Source organism: Taudactylus pleione, unplaced genomic scaffold, assembly GCF_031769625.1.
Source record: "Taudactylus pleione unplaced genomic scaffold, aTauple2 ptg000276l, whole genome shotgun sequence".
NCBI classification, from domain to species: Eukaryota; Metazoa; Chordata; class Amphibia; order Anura; family Myobatrachidae; genus Taudactylus; species Taudactylus pleione.
The window spans coordinates 10,723,498-10,747,693 of record NW_028284678.1 but is presented as its reverse complement, the minus strand read 5'-3'; the positions used below and the strand labels follow the sequence as shown (position 1 = coordinate 10,747,693).

The window sequence follows — 24,196 nt, the reverse complement described above, 5'->3', positions numbered from 1 at the left end:
GTCACTTATGAAATGTATTGAGTTGTATCCTCTGTACCCTGTGTTGAACTAACTCACTTGTTACTGTTTGGAACAACCATAGTACAGATATCCTTCAGTATCAATTGAATTAATCTAGTGTAACAAGGTTCCTAGATCTGTTGTTACATCCCAAAGGAAGTAATTGCTCCAAAGTGAGACTTATCTGATACCTCGGTAAGACATAACTAATATATTAGTTTAGAGGGGTGTTACAATATTTGGCGTCCCAAGAACAGGATACGAGACCCGAAATAAAGTCAAGATGTCACAAGAACGTTCAGCGGGAGATTCATCTCAACAAAGTCCGGCAATGGCACAATTAAACCCTATAACAATGCCATATTATTTCGGAGCCCCGTGGCTCCCAACATATACGGGGGATGAACAAGATCAAGTGTCAGAAGGTAACTCTATACGAGAGTTTAAAAATAAAATGAGGAGCATGTTCCGATTATATCCTTTGACAGACCGTCAGCAAGTTGAAATATTAATTGGACAACTAAAAGGGTCCGCCTTAAGAGAGGTTACTTCCTGGCCAAGAGAAGAAAAGCTAAATATTGACCAAATTCTGCAAAGATTGGCTGATACCTTCGATATCCGTACTGTGTCAGAATTAAAAATGAAATTTTATGCCCGAAAGCAGCAGTTTGGGGAATCTCTCCGCAGCTTTGCGCTGAGCCTCCAAGAAGCGTTACGTCGAATCCAAGCTGTGGATGCCACTGAGGTGCAAAACATCGATGAAACCCTAGTTAATCAGTTTGTTGAGGGGTCTCGAGGAGAGAACACTAGAGCACAGTTACGCCTGCTGCGAATGCAAATGCCACGTAGCACTTTCCTTGATTTCAAAGAAGCCTCTATTAAAATGGTGGGGTCTACCAGCAGCGATGATGTCATCTTCCCAGAAATGCCCGGCTTTCAAGAAATAGCTCGAGATTCATCTACAGGGGGTCCCACTAAGAATAAAGGGAGTTTGGCTCAAAGTGTTCAGTCAACCACGGTGGATCCGTTACAGACTCTAACAAGTCAGGTGGAGAAGTTAGCGGCTGGACTAACTGACATGTGTCAGGAGATTAAAAGAATTGCGAAGCACACTGTGGAACCTAGAGAAGAGAATTGGCGCCGAGAGAGAAGAAGAGTAACTTCTGATTGGTGGGCTCCACCCCGCTCCAGCGGGCGACGACCGACAGATCAATTCGATTCCATGGGGCGTCCAATTTGCCGCAAGTGTAATCGTAGTGGACACATCGAACGGAATTGTACCCCGGCAGATTCTTTAAACTCCAATGCCCCGAGGATGGAGATCAATCCTCGGGGGTCTCAAACCGAATAGAGCCAACCCCAAAGAAGTGGTGGCCACAATATGTAGGACGATGTCCAGTGGTCCCTGTTCATTTAAATGGAATAGAAATACCCGCCATGCTGGATACTGGGTCCCAAGTTACCACCATACAGTTAAAAACCTACCAAAAATATTGGAAAGATGAACCTATGTTTCTTCCACCACCTACGTGGCTACAGCTAATTGCCAGTAACGGCCTGGGAATTTCTTGCCAGGGGTATTGGGAAACAGATATTCAAGTAGGAAAGGCAATCCTACCCAAACAAGGGTGTATCATTACTAATGTGGAGGACGACAACGCTGCAGCTGTCATCATTGGGATGAACGTCCCACAGAACTGCCCTGAGGAACTTATTATGGCCTTAAAGGCCGAACTGTATCAGAAGAAAACGGTTGAACGCCAAGCCCTGCAGCATACTATTAAAGTCATCCAAGGACATCAGAAGTTGGCCAATTCAGAAGGGGAAATAGGAAAGGTCCGAGTGGCCGATCGTCAACCTATAATTCTACAACCCAATGCGGAAACTGTAATATGGGCCAAAGCGCGCTGTGGGCCCCACGGAACCAGTTATGAGGCTATGGTGGAACCGACTGAGGTCCCAGGTTGAGAAGATTTGGTAGTGGCAAAATCCTTAGTTAAGGTTCAGGATGGACGCGTGCCACTGCGTATTTTAAACCCGCACAACCACCATATTCGACTCTTCAGGCATCATCCCATAGCTAAATTATCTCAAGTTACTTTCCAGGATGTGATTGACCCAAGGTTGGTTGCCAAACAATGCAATATAACTACAAACCCTGAACAAGACTCAGAGGAAGAAACCTGGTGGACTGCTATCCAAATTGGGGATGAGGAAACGACGGTCGACAAGAAGGAGGGGGTTCTCCAAGTGGTTCGAGAGTGTTCAGAGGCCTTCAGTGCGGATCCCTCCGACTTTGGGAAAGTTGACTGTATCATGCACCACATTCCCACTGGCAATGCTAACCCAATTAAAGAAAGACACCGCCCCCTCGCCCCGGCTTTATACCAGCCAGTTAGGAAGATGTTGCAGGACATGGAAGCATCGAAAGTCATCAGAAAGAGTCATAGCCCATGGGCAGCCCCGATGGTCCTTGTAAAAAAAAAGGATGGTCAGTTACGATTTTGCATCGACTACCGGAAACTTAATAATGTTACCCATAAAGATGCCTATCCTCTCCCAAGGATTGAGGAATCGTTAGCAGCTTTGAAGACGGCAAGGTATTTTTCGACTCTTGACCTGACCAGCGGTTATTGGCAGGTGCAGGTGGATCCTAAGGATAGAGAAAAGACCGCCTTTACAACCCCAATGGGACTATTTGAGTTTCTGAGAATGCCCTTTGGGCTCTGCAATGCTCCTGGGACATTTCAGAGGCTGATGGAGCATTGCCTCGGTCATAGAAATTTCGAAATGATTCTGTTATACTTGGACGATGTGATCGTATTTTCCCGAACTTACCAAGACCATCTCCAGCACCTGAGAGAAGTGTTCGGGCAGCTCGTCAAGTATGGACTCAAATTAAAACCATCCAAGTGTCATCTCCTCAAGCCGAGAGTAGCCTATTTGGGGCATATAGTGTCAGCTGAAGGGATTTCGCCTGACCCCGACAAGGTTCAGGCCGTACGAGAATGGCCTATTCCACGCACCGTCAGAGAGGTATGATGATTCCTAGGATTCATCGGGTACTACCGACGTTTTGTGGAACATTTTGCGGAGATTGCCGCCCCAATCCAAGAACTCCTTAGGGGAGTACCCAACTCCGGGCACACGAGGAATCTCCCAGTAGAGTGGACATCAAGATGCCAGGAAGCGTTTGATCGACTAAGAATCGTCTTGACAGAAACACCCTTATTGGCCTATCCCAACTATGGCCACCCCTTCCACTTGTACACAGATGCCAACAATCAAGGTCTGGGAGCGGTCCTTTCCCAAGAGCAAGAGGGGCGAGAGCGTGTTATCGCCTATGCCAGCAGAAGTTTGAAAAGGACGGAAAGAAACAACACCAATTATAGTGCCTTTGAATTGGAGTTGCTGGCACTAGTGTGGGCGGTCACCGAAAAATTCAAAAACTACCTTTTGGCCACCCCGGTTATCGCCTATACCGATTGTAACCCGTTGGTCCACCTCCAAACTGCACAATTGGGGGCCCTTGAGCAACGGTGGGTTTCCCGATTGGCTAACTTTCAAGTTGATATCCAGTACCGAAGTGGCAGGATAAATACTAATGCTGATGCTCTATCCAGGATATCTCACCAAACAGAGCCAGCGGAGACAGAAGACCTGGATGAAACGATTGAAATGCCTATCTTTCGGCAAGTGACGACTGGTACAATCCAAAATGCTATTACATCTGACAACCGTTCTAATAATTCCCCCCTGAGTGTCAATAAAGAAGGATGGTGGCTACAAAAGCAGAAAAATAGCCCCGTGATTCAGCAAATTGTAACCTTAATTCAAAAACACAGGCAATTATCTAAGCAAGAAAGGCAGAGTGCCTCATTGGAAGTTTTGAAACTATGGAGACAACGAGACAGGATGACCATACAAAATGGCTTATTAGTTCGAAAAAGCATTGACCCTAAAACACATCTACCAGTAACCCAGATAGTGGTACCTAAGGTGGAAGCCGAGACCATTCTAAAGACTTATCATGATGGCTCTGGCCACTTCGGTCATCAGAAAACTGAAACTACCATTAGAAAACGATTCTATTGGACTAATATGCGGGAAAGTATCGAAAATTGGTGCCAAGACTGTGTCCCGTGTGCCTTAAAAAAGAAAGCACTGACCTCACAAAAATCCCCTTTGCATCCTATTGTAACTCGTCGTCCCTTGGAGATAGTCAACCTAGACCACGTCAAATTGGAAAGAAGCCGAACCGGCTATCAATATGCCCTGACTATGGTAGACCACTACACCAAGTATGCAGTTATCTTGCCAGTACGGGACATTACCGCACAAACCACAGCCGAAATATTCTGGAGGGCTTTTGTTCGACCATATGGCTATCCTGAGAAAGTTCTGACAGACCAAGGGTCTGCTTTTGAATCGCACCTTTTTCAGGAGCTGTGCAAATTATACCGATGCGATAAACTGCGAACCACCGCATATCACCCACAAGGGAATGGTGTCTGTGAGAGAATGAATCGAACCCTCATCAATCTTCTCAGAGCTATTCCACTACCACAACGAAATGAATGGCCTACCCTACTAGCTGAATTGGTCTATATCTACAATAACACCGTACACCAGACCACCGGGTATACCCCGTACTACCTTCTATTTGGGCGACAAGGCCAATTGCCCGCAGACATACAGCTAGAAGTGTCTTTAGAAGAACCGCAAGACTCTCACCATCAAAAGGAATGGGTAGCCGAACATCAGTCCCGATTAAAAATAGCCTATGACCTAGTAAGTCGACAAAGTCAAAGAGCTCAAGACAAACAAAAACAAAATTACGATCTTAACGCTTATGCAGAACCATTGCCCATTGGAAGTCAAGTATGGAAGAAAAAAAATCAACGAACCAGCAAATTAGATCATCAATGGGAAGTTATCCCCTACACCATAATTGAAAAACCCAGAGAAGGTATCGCTTTGTATATTATCCAGAGACAGGATGGTAGCCGCAGACATCTTGTTCACCGTGACCAACTTAAAGAGTATCGTCACTCAACTGCTAGTTGTGTGGACAAGTCTGAATCAGAAAAAAAACGGTCAGGAACTCCTCAAATCAAAAAACCAGTTGATTGCTTGGATCTACTGATGAGCATGTATTGGCCTGTCCATAGTATCTCCCCGATCTCCTCTGATGAAATAACCTCCGAAACGATGGAAGACAGGTCTCCAAGTTGTCCTACAACTGATTTGACCTCCCTCGAACTCAGGCGCTCAATAAGGAGCACTAGGGGAAGATTACCCCAAAGATACCAACAGTAATATCGCAATTGGTGCCAATTATTTTTATGTTGAATTAAAGCCTTAAAATAAAAATTGTTATATGCAACCTTGCGTGAGGACACGCATGATTTAGCGGGGAGGAATGTGGTACCCCAAGTCTGGTAGTACCCCTTCTGTGTACCAGTTGGGCTAAATGCCTTGTTAGTATGAATAGTTTGCTATGTCTGTGCAACACATTCCTGTTTATTGTATATGTTTAAAAGGGGTTCATAGAAACTATGATGAGTAATGGAGGGATATGTGGACCTGATGTGTGTCTGCCTCGCTTTGGGCAGAGAGAGACCCCTGTGATCCCCGGGACTGTCGGTGGTGGTGGGGTGCAGGACAGGGGCTTCCCCCACTGGACTGGGAAAGGGAAACCCAGCTGTCCACGAGCTGGGAGCAGAGCTGTGACACGCGGGGCCGGCGGGAAGAAAGCCGGCACGCGCAAGTAACCCGGAGGAAGGTTATAAAAAGGGTCTGCCTGAGGTGACGGTTGAGGAGATCCTGAGGCACTAGTGACAGCGACGGGGCTATGCCGGAGCGCTGATTAGCGGGACCGCGGTGTTCGGCAGGCTGACTATAGCGCCGAGTACGGAGGTGCTGGTGAGGAGTGCGGGACTTGTGCACTTACCGGAGAGTCCTGAGGGGGCCATCGGGAGGAGGAGATATACCTCCTGACGCGGACTGTGCAGTCAGCGGTTCCAGCGGGAAGGGCAGAGACGGAGTTCCGGAGTGCTTCCCCGCCCTCCGGAGTGCAAGTGACAGCAACCAGTCAAGGCGGAGCCGGAGGCGGTGTCGGGGCGGACTGGAAGCATTGGAGACAGCCCTCCTTAGCTTCCCACTGAGGCCGGAGGCAGAGGAGAAGGCGGACCCTGTGGAGAGGACGGGAGGAGCGCTGGTGAGTGACAGCCCCTCTCAGGGACTTGCAGTACCACATAAATGTATTAAAAAGAGTGGAGGACAGAGTTACAACAGGGCCCCAGATAGTACAGTCCTCAGGAAAGAACCGTAGTCTCATTGAAAGCACCATAACACAGTCTGCCTTACCCAGTCGGCTCCACAGACTTTAGAGATTACCTAGAACTGTGGCTTCCCCCTCACTGGCTGTCAGCTATAATTTCAGTACTCCAGTTACTAGTACTGCTCCCAATTTATTTCTATTGAACACCGCAAGTCAGTACCAGCACAGCCCTATTAAGCCGCAGCAAAGTAATTCTCCACCTTGAGCTGTATTCGGCGAAGCTGCATTGTTAATCTCCATATAACAGTAGCACTATAGACTGTGGACAGGGATTTGGAGAGTGAGTAACTACAGGAACAATAGTCCAGAACAGGATTATAACTTAATAACTTTATTGACAGTTTAAAGCAGGAAGAATTACTGCCTCATTAAACCAACAGGCTTAGGAAGAAAGTCAATACAGTGCAGCCAGGATAGTGACAGAATGTATCCAAGTGATTAACACAATATATCCGCATTTCTCAGGAGATTATACATTTATTGGAGAAACCAATGTGCACCAACGTTATTAACTAAGCTGGCCAGCCATCAGGGAACTGTAATGTGTTGAATGTTTAGTACTGCATGTTATTACTGTTATGGTATTTGAGTAACAATATATCTATTGTATATGTTCTAATATTTGTTGAACGTATTCAGTTAACCACTTTCATTTACAGTTAGTCAACTGTGAAGGTGTCTTCGTTCCAGTGTAATAAACTATTCTTTGGACACGTGTCCCTTATTGAAGTGTACTAATATGTATGTCTGTCACTTATGAAATGTATTGAGTTGTATCCTCTGTACCCTGTGTTGAACTAACTCACTTGTTACTGTTTGGAACAACCATAGTACAGATATCCTTCAGTATCAATTGAATTAATCTAGTGTAACAAGGTTCCTAGATCTGTTGTTACATCCCAAAGGAAGTAATTGCTCCAAAGTGAGACTTATCTGATACCTCGGTAAGACATAACTAATATATTAGTTTAGAGGGGTGTTACACATGGAGTGCCAAGGAACGGCTAAGGTCTTTCCCTATGTTCATGACTAGTGGTTCAGCTTTACATGACGATGGAAACCCTCCTCCCGCTACAAAAATCAAACGCGTTAAGCTGGCAAAAGCACAGCAAAGAACTGTGCGTTCTAACAAGATATCAAGATATCACAAATCCCCAAGGAGAATCCAAGTGTGGCGGCAGTTGCGATGCCTGACCTTCCCAACACTGGACGGGAAGAGGTGTCTCTTTCCACCATTTGCAGGCCCTCTGCAAGTGCTGGAAGGAGCACCCACAGTCCACATGCTGATATTCAAATTGAAGATGTCACTGTTGAAGTACAACAGGATGAGGATGTTGGTGTAGCTGGCGCTGAGGAGGAGGTTGACGAGCAGGATTCTGATGGTGATGTGGTTTGTTTAAATCAGGCATCGGGGAGACAGTTGTTGTCCGTGGGATGAAAAAGCCCATCACGGTCATGCCTGGGCAGAAGACCAAACATTCCACCTCTTTGGTCTGGCAATACTTCTATCCAAATCCAGACAACAACTGTCTTGCCATATGTACCATATGTAAAGGTGAAATAAGTAGGGGTAGGGATGTTAACCACCTAGGAACATCCTCCCTTATATGTCACCTGCAGCGCGTTCATAAAAAGTTACTGTCAAGTTCAGACACTTTGGCTAAGACCATAAGCAGTCCAGGGACACTTAAATCCCTTTGTCCTGTTGTATCCAAGCGCCTGCAAACCACACCGTCAACTCCCTCCTCGTCAATTTCCTCCTTAGTCAGGATCGCAAGTAGTCCTGCAGGCCATGTCACTGGCATGACTGACTCCTCTCCTATCCGGGATTCCTCCGGAGGATCCTGCATTGCTGTGCCTACTGCTGCCGCTGCTGCTATTGCTGCTGGGAGTCATTCATCATCCCAGAGAGGAAGTAGGAACACTTTACTAAGCAATTGACCCTCCAACAGTCCTTAGCGAGGAGGATGAAGTACGACAGCAGTCATCCTGAAGCAAAGCAGATAACTGAGGCCTTGACTGCTATGTTGGTGTTAGACGTGCATCCGGTATCCGCCATTAGTGCAGTGGGATTTAGACAATTGATGGAGGTAGTGTGTCCCCGGTACCAAATCCCACTTCACTAGGCAGGCGATACTGAGAATGTACAGAGACGTCAGAAAAAGTGTCCTCTGTGTCCTAAAAAATGCAGTTGTACCCAATGTCCACTTAACCACGGACATGTGGACAAGTGGAACAGGGCAGACTAAGGACTATATGACTGTGACAGCCCACTGGGTAGATGTATCACCTTATGCAGCAACAACAGCAGCATCACCAGTAACAGCAGCTCAGAAACGCCAGCTCGTTCCAAGGCAGGCTACGCTGTGTATCACCGGTTTCAGTAAGAGGCACACCGCCGACAACCTCTAAGAGAAACTGAGGGAAATCATCGCCCAATGGCTTACCCCACATAGACTCTCCTGGGGATTTGTGATATCTGACAACACCACCAATATTGAGCGGGCATTACATCTGGACAAATTCCAGCACGTCCCATGTTTTGCTCACACAATAAATTTGGTGGTGCAGAATTTTCTGAAACACAACAAGGACGTGCAGAAGATGCTTTGGATGGCCCGAAAAATTTCGGGCCACTTTCGCCATTCAGCGACTGCGTGCCGAAGACTGTCGCACCAGCAAACAGTCTTGAACCTGCCCTGCTATCACCTGAAGCAAGAGGTTGTGACATGCTGGAATTCAACCCTCTATATGCTTCAGAGGATGGAGGAGCAGCAAAAGACCATTCAAGCCTATACATCCACCTATGACATAGGCAAAGGAGGAGGTATGCACCTGACTCAAGCGTAGTGGAGAATGATTTCCGTGTTGTGCAAGGTTCTCCAGCCCTTCAAACTTGACACACGTGCAGTCAGTTCAGACACTGCCAGCTTGAGTCAGGTCATTCCCCTCATCAGGCTTTTGCAGAAGTAGCTGGAGAAAGTGAAGGAGGAGCTAAGATGGAGCAATTGCGCTCGGTATGTTTGACTTGTGGATGAAGCCCTTCATTCCATTTGCCAGGATTCGAGGGTGGTCAATCTGTTGAAATCAGACCACTACATTTGGGCCACCGTGCTCGATCCTAGGTTTAAAGCATATGTGGTGTCTCTCTTTCCAGCCGACACAAGCCTGCAGAGGTGCAAAGACCTGCTGGTGAAAACACTGTCAGCTGAAGCGGAATGTGACATGTCAACAGCTTCCTTCTTCATTTTCTCCTGCAACTGGGGCTGCCAGGAAACAACTTAGGTATCCTAAGCAACCCACTTGCTGTGATGCAGGGCAGGCAGGACAAAGTTTGGACATCTGGTCCAGACTGAAGGACCTGGCAACAATTTCTGACATGTCTTCTGTAACTGCATATGATACTGTCACCATTGACAGAATGGTGGAGGATTACATCGGTGACAGCATCCAAGTAGGCATGTCAGACAGTCCGTACCTGTGCTGGCAGGAAAAAGAGGCAATTTGGAGGCTCCTGTACAAACTGGCTCTATTTTATCTTAGTTGCCCGCCCTCCAGTGTGTACTCCGAAAGAGTGTTTAGTGCAGCCGGGAACCTTTTCAGCAAAAGGCGTAGGAGGTTGCTTCCACAAAATGTGGAGAAGATGATGTTCATCAAAATTAATTATCAATTCTCCCAGGGAGACCAGCCTCCAGAATGTACAGAGGGACCTGTGGTGGTGGATTCCAGCGTGGACGAATTAATACTCTGTGAGGATGAGGATGTACACAACACTGAAGAGGGTGAGGAATCGGTGGATGAGGATGACATCTTGCCTCCGTAGAGCCAGTTTGTGCAGGGACAGATTAATTGCCAGCTTGTTTTGTGGGGGCCCAAACGACCAATCATTTCAGCCACAGTTGTGTGGCAGACCCTGGTGCTGAAATGATTAGTTTGTTAAAGAGTGCATGTCCTGTTTATACAACATAAGTGTGGGTCGGAAGGCCCAAGGACAATTCCATCTTGCACCTCTTTTTTTTCTTTGCATTATGTACTGTTTGGGGCCTAGTTTTTCAAACTGCCATCCTGTCTGCCACTGCAGTGTCACTCCTAGATGTGCCACGTGTTTGTGCCGCCCACTTGTGTCGCTTAGCATAGTCATCCAGCTACCTCGGTGCAACCTTTTGGACTAAAAACACTATTGTGAGGTGTTCAGAATAGACTGAAAATGAGTGGAAATTAATGTTATTGAAGTTAATAATAGCATAGGAGCAGAAAAACCCACAAATTCTGTGATTTTAGCTGTTTTTATGCTTTTTAAAAAAAAAAATACAGATCCAAAACACAAAACCCAGAACCCAAAACACGGAAGGATGGTTTTGGCAAAACCAATCCAGATCCAAAACACGAAGAAAGATCCAGATCCAAAACCAAAATGCAAAACACGAAAAGTGGCCAGTGCACACCCCTAATTACAAGTGACCTAACATTTCTGAGATACAGGGGGTATGGGTCAGTTCCCCTCTGCACAAAGCTGCTCTCCTCAAAATATAAAAGTTACATAGTTTGAAAACAATGATTTACTGTAAAAAATAAGAAAACAACTTCCCCTATGATGCCTGCATTCACTGGCACATTTCACCTAAAAGCACATCTAATGTAAGAGTGACAAATACAGTATTTCAGTATGATGATTATTATTATTAATATGTTAGAATTAGAGACCCCTGTGATTTGATTTTGGATCTGGATCTCCCCTGGTTTTGGATCTGAATCTGGTTTTGGATTTTTTCCCTCCGTGTTTTGTTTTCGTGTTTTGGTTTTGGATCTGGATTTTTTCTTAAAAAATCATAAAAACAGCTAAAACCACATAATTTGGGCCTGTTTTTGTTCCTACAATATTATTAACCTTAATAACAATGATTTTCAGGCATTTCTAGTCATTTTTAACCATCTCACAGCTCACAATATTTATTTCACTATTTTTCACCAATATATGCCAAAGGCTGCAGCGAGCTGGCTAAAGTAAGCAACAGAGCAGCAGCACAAATGCACGGCAGTTTAAAAAAATATCAGACATCTGTGAAACATTGCCACACAGCAGTGGCAGACAGGATGGCAGTTTTATAAACTATAATAATGTCAGTCGGCAATGCCCCAAATTGTGCCAAATGTAAAGGAAAGAGGTGCAATATGGAATTGTCTCTCCCACCTACTCTTATGTGGGATATTAAAAAGGACATGCACAGTTTAACAAACCAAGCACTGTAGGGACTAGGACTGACACTTTCGTTGCTGAACTCCTTGGTTTGTTTGGGCCCACAAAACATTTTTTGGAAGGACTACCTTCAATTATTAAAGACGAGGTTGATGATGAGGGTGTTGGAGGAGAACATTGCATGTGTTGGTCCAAACTGCTGGTACAGTAGCTGATACTGGACTGCTTGTTATTAATTTACAAATTATAATTCTGTTAAACAAATTGCATGAACTTGCTGCAAATGATGTAACAGGGAGGAGGTGCCTAGATGGTTAACGTCCCTTCCTCTGCTAACTTTGGCTTTACAAATGGAACAGATGCCTTCACAACTGTTGTCAGAATTTAGATTAAAATAATTCCACACCCAAGACGTTGCTTTTCTGGCTTTCTTTTTATCATTAGCAAGAACTGCTGCCATTGGTGGCTGATTTACGCCAACCACATCCTTATCATCAACATCCACATTAGTGTCAGATAGGACACAAATTTCCCTTTCATCCTCCTTTTGCACTTCCTCCACACTATCATCCTCATTTTTTATTATTTCACCATCTAATACTAGCACAGCCGTCATGGCATCAGTGATCCGCTCTGAAAGTAGGTGACAGCTGTGATACTTACTTCCTCTATCAAAGGACTGTTTGATAGTCAATTGTTTTTTTAAATTACTTCTGATCACGAATGAGGATGTAGGTGATGATGCAGGTGTTAGTGTTGGAGATCGAAGGTGCTTGGATCCCACAGATAGGTGACACTGGACTTGTTACGTTTTGAGTTTTGGAACTTGGCGACATACAATTTGATATTTGATGAATGCGCTCCAAGTGACGTAACAAGGAGGAGGTTCCTAGGTGGTTTAGGGCCCTCCCTCTACTCACTCTTGCATGGCAACGGGCACATATGGCTTGACAACTGTTGTCCGGATCGGGATGGAAATAATTCCACACGTTAGAAGTAGATTTTTTTGTCTTTTGTCCCGGCATGACAACAATGGGCTTTGGCTTTTTCAAACTATGGGCAACAGCTGTTGCCTTACTTACAGAAAGGACATCCTTGGCATCAACATCCTCATCACCAATATCTTCATCATCAACATCCTCATCATCCTTACTGCCTTCAACTACCAAAATATCCTCCTCCTCCATGTGCAGTTCCTCAGAGTAGTCATTGCACAGTCGTGCGCACACACAAAAATATTCGAAAAAAAGACAAATGATGATTTTTATTTTTTACAGCAAAAAGGAGAGGGGGGGGGGAGGAGCAGGTGCACACTATAAGCACTAAGAAAACAAATAATCAAAAATATCTATAGAGCCCATTGACGTGGTAGGTGGGCAAACATCTTTGGCCAAACATGTACTAAGAAACCTTACATTTAAAACCATGTTAATTATTACAGTCTATTATAAATATTTTTGATTATTTGTTTTCTTAGTGCTTATAGTGTGCACCTGCTCCTCCCCCCCCTCTCCTTTTTGCTGTAGAACTACTGGTCTCAGCATGGTAGCACCTATTATCGTGTTTAATATTAAGATGTGCAGCCCAGCCCCTCCCATTTCCTGTGTGTGTGTATTTAAGGTACACTCTGAAGGTGAGACCCCTTCTTTGGGCTAGCACTCTTCCTGCCTGCCCCAGGTGATTTTAACTGGTATGGGTCCTTGCATTGCAGTACACACATCAAATGGGCTCTATGATAGGTAAGTCCTTGATAAATTTATTAGTGTGTTAGTATTAGAGATGTTAGGGACCCACCTGTATAAGGTTCACCGTGACGTGGTAGGTGGGCAAACATCTTTGGCCAAACATGTACTAAGAAACCTTACATTTAAAACCATGTTAATTATTACAGTCTATTATAGATATTTTTGATTATTTGTTTTCTTAGTGCTTATAGTGTGCACCTGCTCCCCCCCCCCCTCTCCTTTTTGCTGTAGAACTACTGGTCTCAGCATGGTAGCACCTATTATCATGTTTAATATTAAGATGTGCAGCCCAGCCCCTCCGATTTTTATTTTTTGTCAGCTCCAGAAGAACTTGGCCCAAGAGTTTTTTTTGGAGCACGACTGTAGTCGAGCAGCACAAGGTTGCAACCTGCGTTGCTGGCTGGCTCTTGTGCTCTACTGCTGTTAAGCCTAACACCCACAAACACACAGAATAAAAAAATAAGACACTTTAATTGTTTTTTTTTAAATTGAGCACAACTGGAGTCGCTGGATCTTGTGCGCTACTGTGGTTCAGCCTAACACCCACGCACGCACACACAGAAGAAAATAATATATAAAACACTTTAATTGTTTTTTTTTTTTTGATTGGGCACAACTGGAGTCGCTGGATCTTGTGTGCTACTTTGGATAAGCCTAACACCCACGAGCACACAGAAGACAAAAATGACACTTTAATTGTTTTTTTTTATTGAGCACGACTGGAGTCGCTGGATCTTGTGCGCTACTGTGGTTCAGCCTAACACCCACGCACGCACACACAGAAGAAAATAATATATAAGACACTTGTATTGTTTTTTTTTTTAATTGAGCACAACTAGAGTCGTTGGATCTTGTGTGCTACTTTGGATAAGCCTAACACCCACGAGAACAAAGAAGAAAAAAATATGACACTTTAATTGTTTTTTTTTTGATTGAGCACGACTGGAGTCGCTGGATCTTGTGCGCTACTGTGGTTCAGCCTAACACCCACGCACACACAGAAGAAAAAAATATAACTATATAAGACACTTTTTTTTGATTGAGCACGACTGGAGTCGCTGGCTATTGTGCGCTAGTGCGGTTAAGCCTAACACCCACGAGCACACACAGAAAAATATAATAAAAACACTTTGATTTTTTTTTACTTTTTTCTTTTTTGGAGTCCAGAACATGGGCCCAGAGATGAACACAGCACAAGCCCAGGACACAGCAGACAGCCCTGATGTATCAGCAGACAGCACAGTGGCAGTGACAGCACCGTGACCAGAGACCGGAATGGATCAGGACTCAGGAGACAGCATAGTGACAGTGACAGCACCATGACCAGAGACCAGAATGGATCAGCACCAGCCCAGGACACAGCAGATAGCACCAGCACCTCTCCCAGCCCTACACTACCCACCCTCCCTGTTCAGTCTCCACAGCCGGAGTGAAATGGCGTCTGGCGCGTGGTCCATATATACTTCATTGATCATAGAGACAAAAGCTCCCGAACCATGAGATTTCCGTCTCTATGGTTTTGCCTCAGTTTCGAGAACTAAGTAAGGCGGGAACCTCCGAGCCAGCTTGGATCCGACTTGGATATGCTAAATTCGGGTGGGTTCGGTTCTCTGGGAACTGAACCCACTCATCTCTAGTTAGAATGGTAGTTACTAGAGCTGTAACTAGACTTTTTGGTGCCCTGTGCCAGAGAGAGCATTGGCGCCCCCTCCCCCATTTTTTAAATAGTACACCTGAAAAAGGACCATGACCTCATGGGGAAGGGCCAGGGAAGAGATAGGAAAGGCCAGGAGGTGCCGGGGATAAAAGAAGAGGAAGCTACAAGTTAGAATGATAATAAACAGGTAAATTGACAGGCCCAAACAGTGCCCCCTGCCCTGCGGTGCCCTGTGCCATGGCACAGGTCGCACTACCCTAGTTATGGCCCTGGTAGTTACTGCTACTGATTAAGGGCAAATATGACTTGCTCAGCACTTTATTATAATCATGATCTGCCTGACACTTCTCTCTGAGGGGTCTATTCATTATGTTAATTATCGGAGTCCGAACGGACCCCGATAATTAACATACTAACTCGCTGCGAGCGGTAGATCAATTCATCATTGTTACGCCGTGGAGACAGCTGATCAGAAAATCAGCTGTCTCTCGGAGAGTGGGCTTAACGCTGCTCCTTTCAGTCACAAGAGCCCCGACGTCCGGCGGACGGATCCATCTTCGCAACCCGGGAACTCTTCCCATAGGGAAGGAGCAGGTTGCGAGCCGCGAGTGGGAGCACTCGCCATCTGAAGATGGCGAATGCTCCCGCAGTCAAGCTCCTAAAATATTGTATTTTCCAAGCTTGATAAATTCTGTCCCCATACTAGTGTATGGGGACAGCGGTACATTCCGCAAGAGGAAGGTAAGCAGGAGATATCTGTGATATTAGTGTATGGAGACAGCGGTACATTCCGCAAGAGGAAGGTAAGCAGGAGATATCTGTGAAACTAGTGTATGGGGACAGCGGTCCATTCCGCAAGAAGACGGTAAGTAGGAGATATCTGTGAAACTATTGTATGGGGACAGCGGGCCATTCCGCCAGAGGAAGGTAAGCAGGAAATATCTGTGATACTAGTGTATGGGGACAGCGGGCCATTCCCCCAGAGTAAGGGAAGCAGGAGATACCTGTGATACTAGTGTATGGGGACAGCAGGCCATTCCGCGAAAGAAAGCTAAGCAGGAGTTGTCTGGGATATCTCCTGCTTTACCTCTTGATGAATGGCCCAATAGCTTAATTTCTACAATTGCAGGTGATAATGTTTATTTGCACCTGCTTTTGTAGAAATTAAGTGATGATGAATAGGCCCCTTACTGACAAAATAGTTTACATTTTGCACAATAGGTGGTGACACTGGGCTATAAGGGAGAACCCAAGGGGAGCCTATTGGATTCTCCAAGCAGGCTGAGCTTCCCCCCCTATATTCGGAGACTTAGCTATTAGCAAAAATCAGAGCAGTGTAACAGAAAGGTAACTAAGGTTGGAGGGTACTTTAATGTATTGGAAGACCCAGGGGGATATGTACTAAGCCTTGGAGGGAGATAAAGTGTAGAGAGATAAGGTACCAACCAATCAGCTCCTAACTGTCATTTTTCAAACACAGCTTATAAAGTGACAGTTAGGAGTAAATTGGTTGGTACTTTATCTCTCTGCAATTTATCTCTGTCCAAGGCTTAGTACATCTACTCCCCCAAAGAGGCTCTTCTTATGCTTATACTAACACCTAAATAACTAGCAGTAGCTACCAATCATATATATCAAGAACGCAACACATTATGGGGCTAAATCGGATACATCTGCAGCTATTGCTAAGTATGGAAGCCTACTTGTTACCTTATGGTAAAGCGATTGTCTACCTATGTATGCTGAGTATCCATGAGTCTGCACATCCACTGCTTCTTCACCCACAGCTGCAGTCGTCATCATTGCTGGATGCAAAAGACCTGTCTTAAAAACAGACATCCCATCTGTGTGCGCACGCTCTAAAAGAGAACGGAGGTTGGCCTACATGCCCATGACACTTCCACAGCATAGATCAGTTCCTGGGCGTTTGCATGTCCACTGCCCAGTTACCAGCTAGACATGCCCATTTCACAGAGAGAGTGGTCCCTCAGCGGGAAGCTCAATTTGTCCGCACTTGCAATCTCCGTCAGTTGGCATGTGCCAGGTATTCCAAATGGCCAATTGGCACATACATTGCATGTTCTGCTTGCAGGTATTCGCAAGATCCAGGCGCATTTCCTCTTGTGTCCCGCTCAGAATCAGGCCCAGTGTCCCTCAATGTGGGGGAAACACAAAGAGTTCATTTGGAGGTACATTGTGTAACAGTGCAGGAGGCGATATACAGTATCAGGCCTTGGAAAGAGATAGAATGGAGTAGTTGCCCAAAGCAACCAATCAGCCTCTAAGGGGTAAATTTACTAAAGTGCAGGTTTTTAGAAGTGGAGATGTTATCCATAGCAACCAATCAGATTCTAGCTATTATCTTCTAGAACAGTGTTGGCTAACCTTGACACTCCAGCTGTTGTGGAACTATATATCCCAGCATGCCCTGCCACAGTTTTAGCATGCCCTAATAGCAAAACTGTAGCAGTGCATGCTGGGTTATGTAGTTCCATAACAGCTGGAGTGTCAAGGTTAGCCAACACTGTTCTAGAATGTGCTAGATAAATGTTAAGTAGATGGGCAACATCTCCACTTCTAAAAACTGTCACTTGAACAAATATATCCCTTACTGTCATTTCAAAGACTGTGGATAATAAATTACAGTTAGAAGCTGATTTTGGCAATTTCTCCACTTTATCACTCTCCAAAGCTTGATACATCTCCCCCTAGATGTCAAATCAAAGTCCAATTACCTACCTCTTGGTACCGATAAGGTATAACTACCATAGTAGCAGAGGACTATTGCTACTGTATCTGGCCTACATACTGTATGCATAGTTATGTCCCTGCACAGGGTGAAAATGCGCCACATGTTGGCTTTGTCCCTGACTATGTAACATCATTACATAAAAACGAGGGGACGGGGAGATGCTGAGAACCCAAAGTGGCGGCTATCTATAGTGCAGAGTTCCATTCCAGGCACCATGCATGCCAAATAAAGGTGCCAAAGAGTAGCGAAGGTGCGTCCCTTTACCGTGGTGGTATCGCCAGCCCACCCCATTTTAAATTAACTTTTTAACTTTTTTTTCCCTAAAATGCTGCTCATATATAATACCTGAGTGTGGGAAAATCATGGCAGATTTGTACTTTTATTGGGTTACAATTAGAGATGTGCGTTTTGGATCTGTACCTCCTTGTGTTTTCGATCTGGATTGGATTTGCAAAACTGCCCTTCCATGTTTTGTTTTTTGTTTTTGGATCTGTATTTTTTATTTTTTTTAAATCATAACAACAGCTAAAATCACATAATTTGGGCCTGTTTTTGTTCCTTCAGTATTATTAACCTCTATAACATTAATTTTCACTCGTTTCCAGTCAATTTTGACCACCTCACAGCTCACAATATTGTTTTTATCCAGTTTAGGCCCAAAATTTGCACCAAGCTAGCTGGCTGACTAAGCTAAGCAGCAGCAGTGGCCGGCACAAACATGTATAGCTGCTTTCCTTTCTCCACCAATGTGTTTCAGCTTTTCTATGGCCTTTATCAAGGTGTGTGTTTCTGGTGGACCTGTATCCTATATATGCCCTTACAACTCTTCCCATTGGTTGTCGGTCAATTCCTTCATAATCAATATAAAAAAAACACCTTTTCGATTATATATTGGGTCTTCAACCAATGCGCCCGATTAATACATCACTCTCCTCCATTATTATAATTTTCGGATGACATATTAGTAGTTGAAATCATACACAATTCATTAAAATGCCGCATGCACGTTACTTCTGGTTCCAGTGTTACCTGGGATTTGTAGTTAAGAACTCTTCCTAGATGTTTACCAGAAGTAGTGTGTGCACCCACACTATAAACAATGCTAGGTATCTCACACTATCCGGAAATGCCTTCCATTGCGCTGTGATCTACGTAGCGCTAGGCACTATGTCATTCCCCAGAAAGCCTCACAAGGTCTCCTTGAGACTACGGAGATCTCCGTTATTACACAGATTTCTCTGGAGGTAACACAGACCTCTCTGGTGGAAGTGATGAGTGTGCCTTTCCGGTGGAAGTGATGTGTTAACCAGGTAACATTCAACGCTATTCCAGACGGGATATTTGTATTTCCTAGACAACAAAACTCTCCTCATAACTAGTCAATATCCCCTGGTATATATGCTTGGGAAATATATTAGTATATAAATATAACATACATGATAAATAGACAGAGATAATCAATATGATACACATTCTAAAATGGATAAATATAAATGATTAAATGTAATAAAATTATAAATATACATACATATAAAGTCCCATAAAATGATACATTTATAAAAAACATTTAAATTCAAACTCAATATTTAGACCTCTAGGAGTAAGCGTTCCCATTTCGTATATCCACTTCATCTCTGTTTGTGCTAAGAACTGTTGGGTATTATTTTTTCGTGAATTACTATAGACCTGTTTTATCCCTATCACTTTTCTTAGTGCTTTACATTTACGGTCATGCTGATCTTTAAAATGTTTTGATAGGGAATGGCCTTCTACCACATTTCTTATATTTCTTAGGTGTTCTGCCCATCTTTCCTTTAAAGATCTTGATGTGTGGCCTATATACTGGAGGCCACACTCACACTCCATTAAATAAATACAATTCTTAGTGTTACAGGTTATGAATTCTGTAATTTCATATGATATGATTTATTAGTAACCGTAGAATTCAATTTCTCCATTTTACTAGATTGTGTACTGTGGTTTCTACACATCAGGCATAATCCACACTTGTGGAAACCAACCGTTTTGATTCTACTTGATTAACTCTTAACCAATTTATTTAGCAGATTAGGGGCTTTCCTATAAATAAATGTAGGCTTCTGGGAGATAACCGGTTCCAAGATAGGGTCCCTTAATAACAGGTGTCAATGCTTTTTTATCACTTTTTCCATCTCTTTATGTTAAATGATATAATAATGGATAGTGGTGCATTGTTCTCATTCTCTCTAATTTTTGGAATTAGTAAATTTTCCCTACTGGTCTCCTTAATCTCTTTAATATGTTCATCCAAAATACCTTTCTTATATCCTATATGTAAAAAATGTTCTTAATAATAATATTAGCTTGTTCTTCAAAAACTTTTATATCAGTACAGTTTTGTCTAATTTTTTGTATCTGTCCTTTTGGCATATTCCCTATCCATGTCGGATGATGATTACTCTTAGTGGATATATACGAATTGTTATCTGTTGATTTACAAAAAGTTTGGGTTTTCATTTCACCATTCTCCACATAGATAGTCAGGTCTAAAAAATTTACTTCTACTTTACTAATATTATAAATAAGATTCATTTTCAAATCATTATTATTTAATAAGTCATAAGTCACAGAAAATGTTAAGATCCCTATCTTTGCCTTCCCATATAAACAAAATATCATCAATAAAATGAAATCACATTTTTATATTCCTTAAAAAATTATTATTAGTCTATATGTATGACTCCTCCCACAGACCCATATATAAGTTGGTGTATGAAGGGGCAAATATGTGCCCATAGCCGTACCTTTTTTTTGTTGCTAAAATTTCCCATTATTCCCCAAAAAATTATTGGTTAAAATAAATGTAATACCTTCTAAAATAAATACAATCTTCTCATTTTCTAAATTACTGGATTATAAAAAGTGTTTTGTAGCCTCTAACCCTTGTGAATGTTCAATTATGGTATAGAGGCTACTCACATCTGCAGTGGCCAATATATAATTTTCTTGCCAGTTTACATCACTTAATTTTGTTAAAATAGCCATACTTTCCTTAATATGTGATTTAAGTTTTAAAACCTCTTGCTGTAAATAATAATCAATAATATGGGATAGGTTGGCTGATTCCATGCCCGCAACTATGGGTCTTCCTGGGGGGTTAAGGGGGTCCTTGTGGATTTTGGGTAAAATATAAAATACTGGAAGTCTTGGGTTTTCCAGATTCATGTATTTTTCTTCCTTAACCGTAATAGTACCATCTTCTTTATATTTCTGAAGTAACTTTATTAATTCTGTCTGAATACGATCACTAGGGTTACTTCTTAATGGAACATACGTTTTCCTCTCTTACAGTTGTCTCTTAATTCCTTCATATTTCTCTTTATTCATTATGACAACTCCTCCACTCTTGTTTGCCAGCTTTATTATAATATCAGTATTCTCACTTAAGCCTTTTAAGGCTTCCTTCTCACTTTTATTCATATTTTGATTTGTACCCCATTTCAGGGTCATTTTTTCTAAATCTCCGGTGACTGCCTTATTGAAGCTATCCACAAAGCAGTCCCTATTAAATATGGGGTTGAAAACTGATTTTGGTTTAAAAGTATTTCTTTCATTAGTGGTTTCACCTTTTTGGCTTAAAAATACTTCTTTAGGTAGATCTTTCTTACAAACCTTTGGATATTTAAATAAGTTTCAAATCTATTGATTTTATTATCAGGAGCAAACTTCAAACCCTTTTTTAACACAGAATTTTCATCTGTGGTTAGAATATGTTTACTTAAATTGAAGATCTTTGTTTCCTCCATTGATTTAGCTATAGTCTCATAGATATCATTCTCTTTAATCTTCGTTTGTCCCTTAGTAGTACCTTTTCCCTTTTTCCCTCTTTTCTTTTTCACTCTTCTAAATATCAATATTTTCTTTGACTCCTCCTGCTCCTTTCTAAAAAATCTTCATCATTGAACACTTTATACCTATTTCTGTTGGTAATTTGGTTCCTGTTCGGATACCATTCATCCTTAATATAATAGGTATTTTTATTCTGATAAAATCTATTACGATTGTAATTATCAGTTTTTTCTTTTCCATCCATTATTCATATTCTGTCTATAAGTATAATCCCTTTTTTGTCTATGGTAATCCGTTCCATATTTTTCATATCTTGGTGTTTTATAATGTTCATTCCTCTGCTCCATAATTGTATCATTTTCTCTCTCTTTTATCGGGCTTACCTCACAGTGACACAGGGAATCTGCTCTAATCATACTTCTTGTTTTTCCTCTTTCGATCTTATCCATCTCTGCTCTCTGTTTTATCCCTTTTTCCAATCTATCTCTATTATATTTTCTCTTTTTCCTTAATATAATTTCTTTCTCCTTTTTCACAATCCTAACTTCCATTTCTTTCTCTTTTTCTCTATATTCCTCCAAATCACGAAATGGAATTAGTAGAGTTGTGAAATATCCTATTTTTTGTTCTATTTGTACCAGATTTTTCTTTTTTCCTGGATAATCAACTCCATAAGAGCCAGGGAACAGTTTTCTAAGATTTTATCCCATTTTAAATAAAACTCATCACTTTCATTCCCTGTGGATGATCTTTTTTCTAATTGTTAACCCTTTGGTATCAACTGTTCTTTAATATACTTTTCTAGTGTCACGGTTTCCCACCATATCCGGCTTTCCTTTAATAAAGTATGTTCTAATTGTTTCATAACATGATCTATTTCATCTATATTCAATTCCATTATCTTCTTCCAAATCCCCATTCACACTCGAGTTAAAAAACGATCACTCTCCTCCATTATTATAATTTTCGGATGCCATATTAGTAGTTGAAATCATACACAATTCACTAGTGGAACACACGCAGTGTTTTTAATGAATAGCGTATGATTTCAACTACTGATATATCATCCGAAAATTATAGTAATGGAGGAGAGTGATATATTAATCGGGCACATTGGTTGAAGACCCAATATATAATTGAAAAAAGGTTTTTTTATATTGATTATGAAGGAATTGACCAACAACCAATGGGAAGAGTTGTAAGGGTATATATAGGATACAGGTCCACCAGAAACATACACCTTGATAAAGGTCATAGAAAAGCCAAAACGCATTGGTGGAGAAAGGAAAGCAGCTATACAGGTGAAGGGTGGACATTTTGGGAGTGATCCAGGTACCTATACTTGGGAGGTATCTGGGGTGAATCTACCTATTCATGATCAAGGAAAGACGTGAAAAGGTCCATTTTTTTATTGCTAACTTTGTGTTACTAAATTGTAAAATTGTGAAGTTTCCATTTATAGTGTGACAATATTTTTTACAAATACACTGTTTTCCACTAACAGTGTCAATATATATTACAAATACACTGCATTTTCCAATTACAGTGTGACAATATTTTTTTACAAATACACTGCATTTCCACTGTCAATATATTTTCCGAATACACTGTGTTTTCCACTTACAGTGTGACAATATATTTTACGAATACACTGCATTTTCCACTTACAGTGTAACACTATTTTTTACGATTACTCTGCGTTTCCACTTACAGTATGACAATATTTTTTATGAATACACTGCATTTTTGACTTACATGGTGACAATATTTTTTACGAATACACTGCGTTTCCACTAACAGTGTCAATATTTTTTCGAATACAGTGCATTTTCCACTGACAGTGTGACAATATTTTTTACAAATACACTGCGATTTTCCACTTATTGTGATAATATTTCTTACGAATATACTGCGTTTCCACTAAGTGTCAATATTTTTTATGAATGCACTGTGTTTTTCACTTACAGTGTGACAATATTTTTTACAATTAAACTGCATTTTCCATTTACAATGTGATAATATTTTTTACCAATACACTGCGTTCCCACTAACAGTGTCAATATTTTTTACCAATACAGTGCCTTTTCCACCCACAGTGTGACAATATTTCTGTTTTATTGCTAACTTTGTGTTATTAAATTGTAAAATTGTGAAGTTTCCATTTACAGTGTGACAATATTTTTTACGAATACACTGCGTTTTCCACTTACAGTGTGACAATATTTTTTACAAGTACACTTTGTTTCCACTAACAGTGTCAATATTTTTTACAAATACACTGTGTTTTCCACTTACAGTGTGACAATATTTTTTACGAATACATTATATTTTCCACTTACAGTGTGACAATATTTTTTATGAATACACTGGGTTTCCACTAAGTGTCAATATTGTTTATGAATACACTGTGTTTTTCACTTACAGTGTGACAATATTTTTTATGAATACACTGCGTTCCCACTAATAGTGTCAATATTTTTACGAATACACTGCCTATTCCACCTACAGTGTGTCAATTTTTTTACGAATACACTACATTTTCCACTTACAGTGTGACAATATTTTTTACGAATACACTTCATTTCCACTAACAGTGTCAATATTTTTTATGATTACACTGCGTTTTCCACTTACAGTGTTACAATATTTTTTACGAATACACTGCGTTTCCACT

At 42.0% G+C, this 24,196-nt stretch overlaps 1 protein-coding gene across 1 annotated transcript in view; it reads left to right on the top strand.

Annotated features, from left to right (window-relative positions):
* The first annotated feature begins 352 nt into the window (after nt 1-352).
* Nucleotides 353-24,196, top strand: part of LOC148513594 (uncharacterized) — a 67,299-nt gene continuing 43,455 nt past the window's right edge. Inside the window, exon 1 of the mRNA XM_088481708.1 lies at nt 353-1,805. Coding sequence (XP_088337834.1) covers nt 1,438-1,805 — 368 coding nt within the window. The 5' untranslated portion in view covers nt 353-1,437. The remainder of the gene's footprint in view (nt 1,806-24,196) is intronic.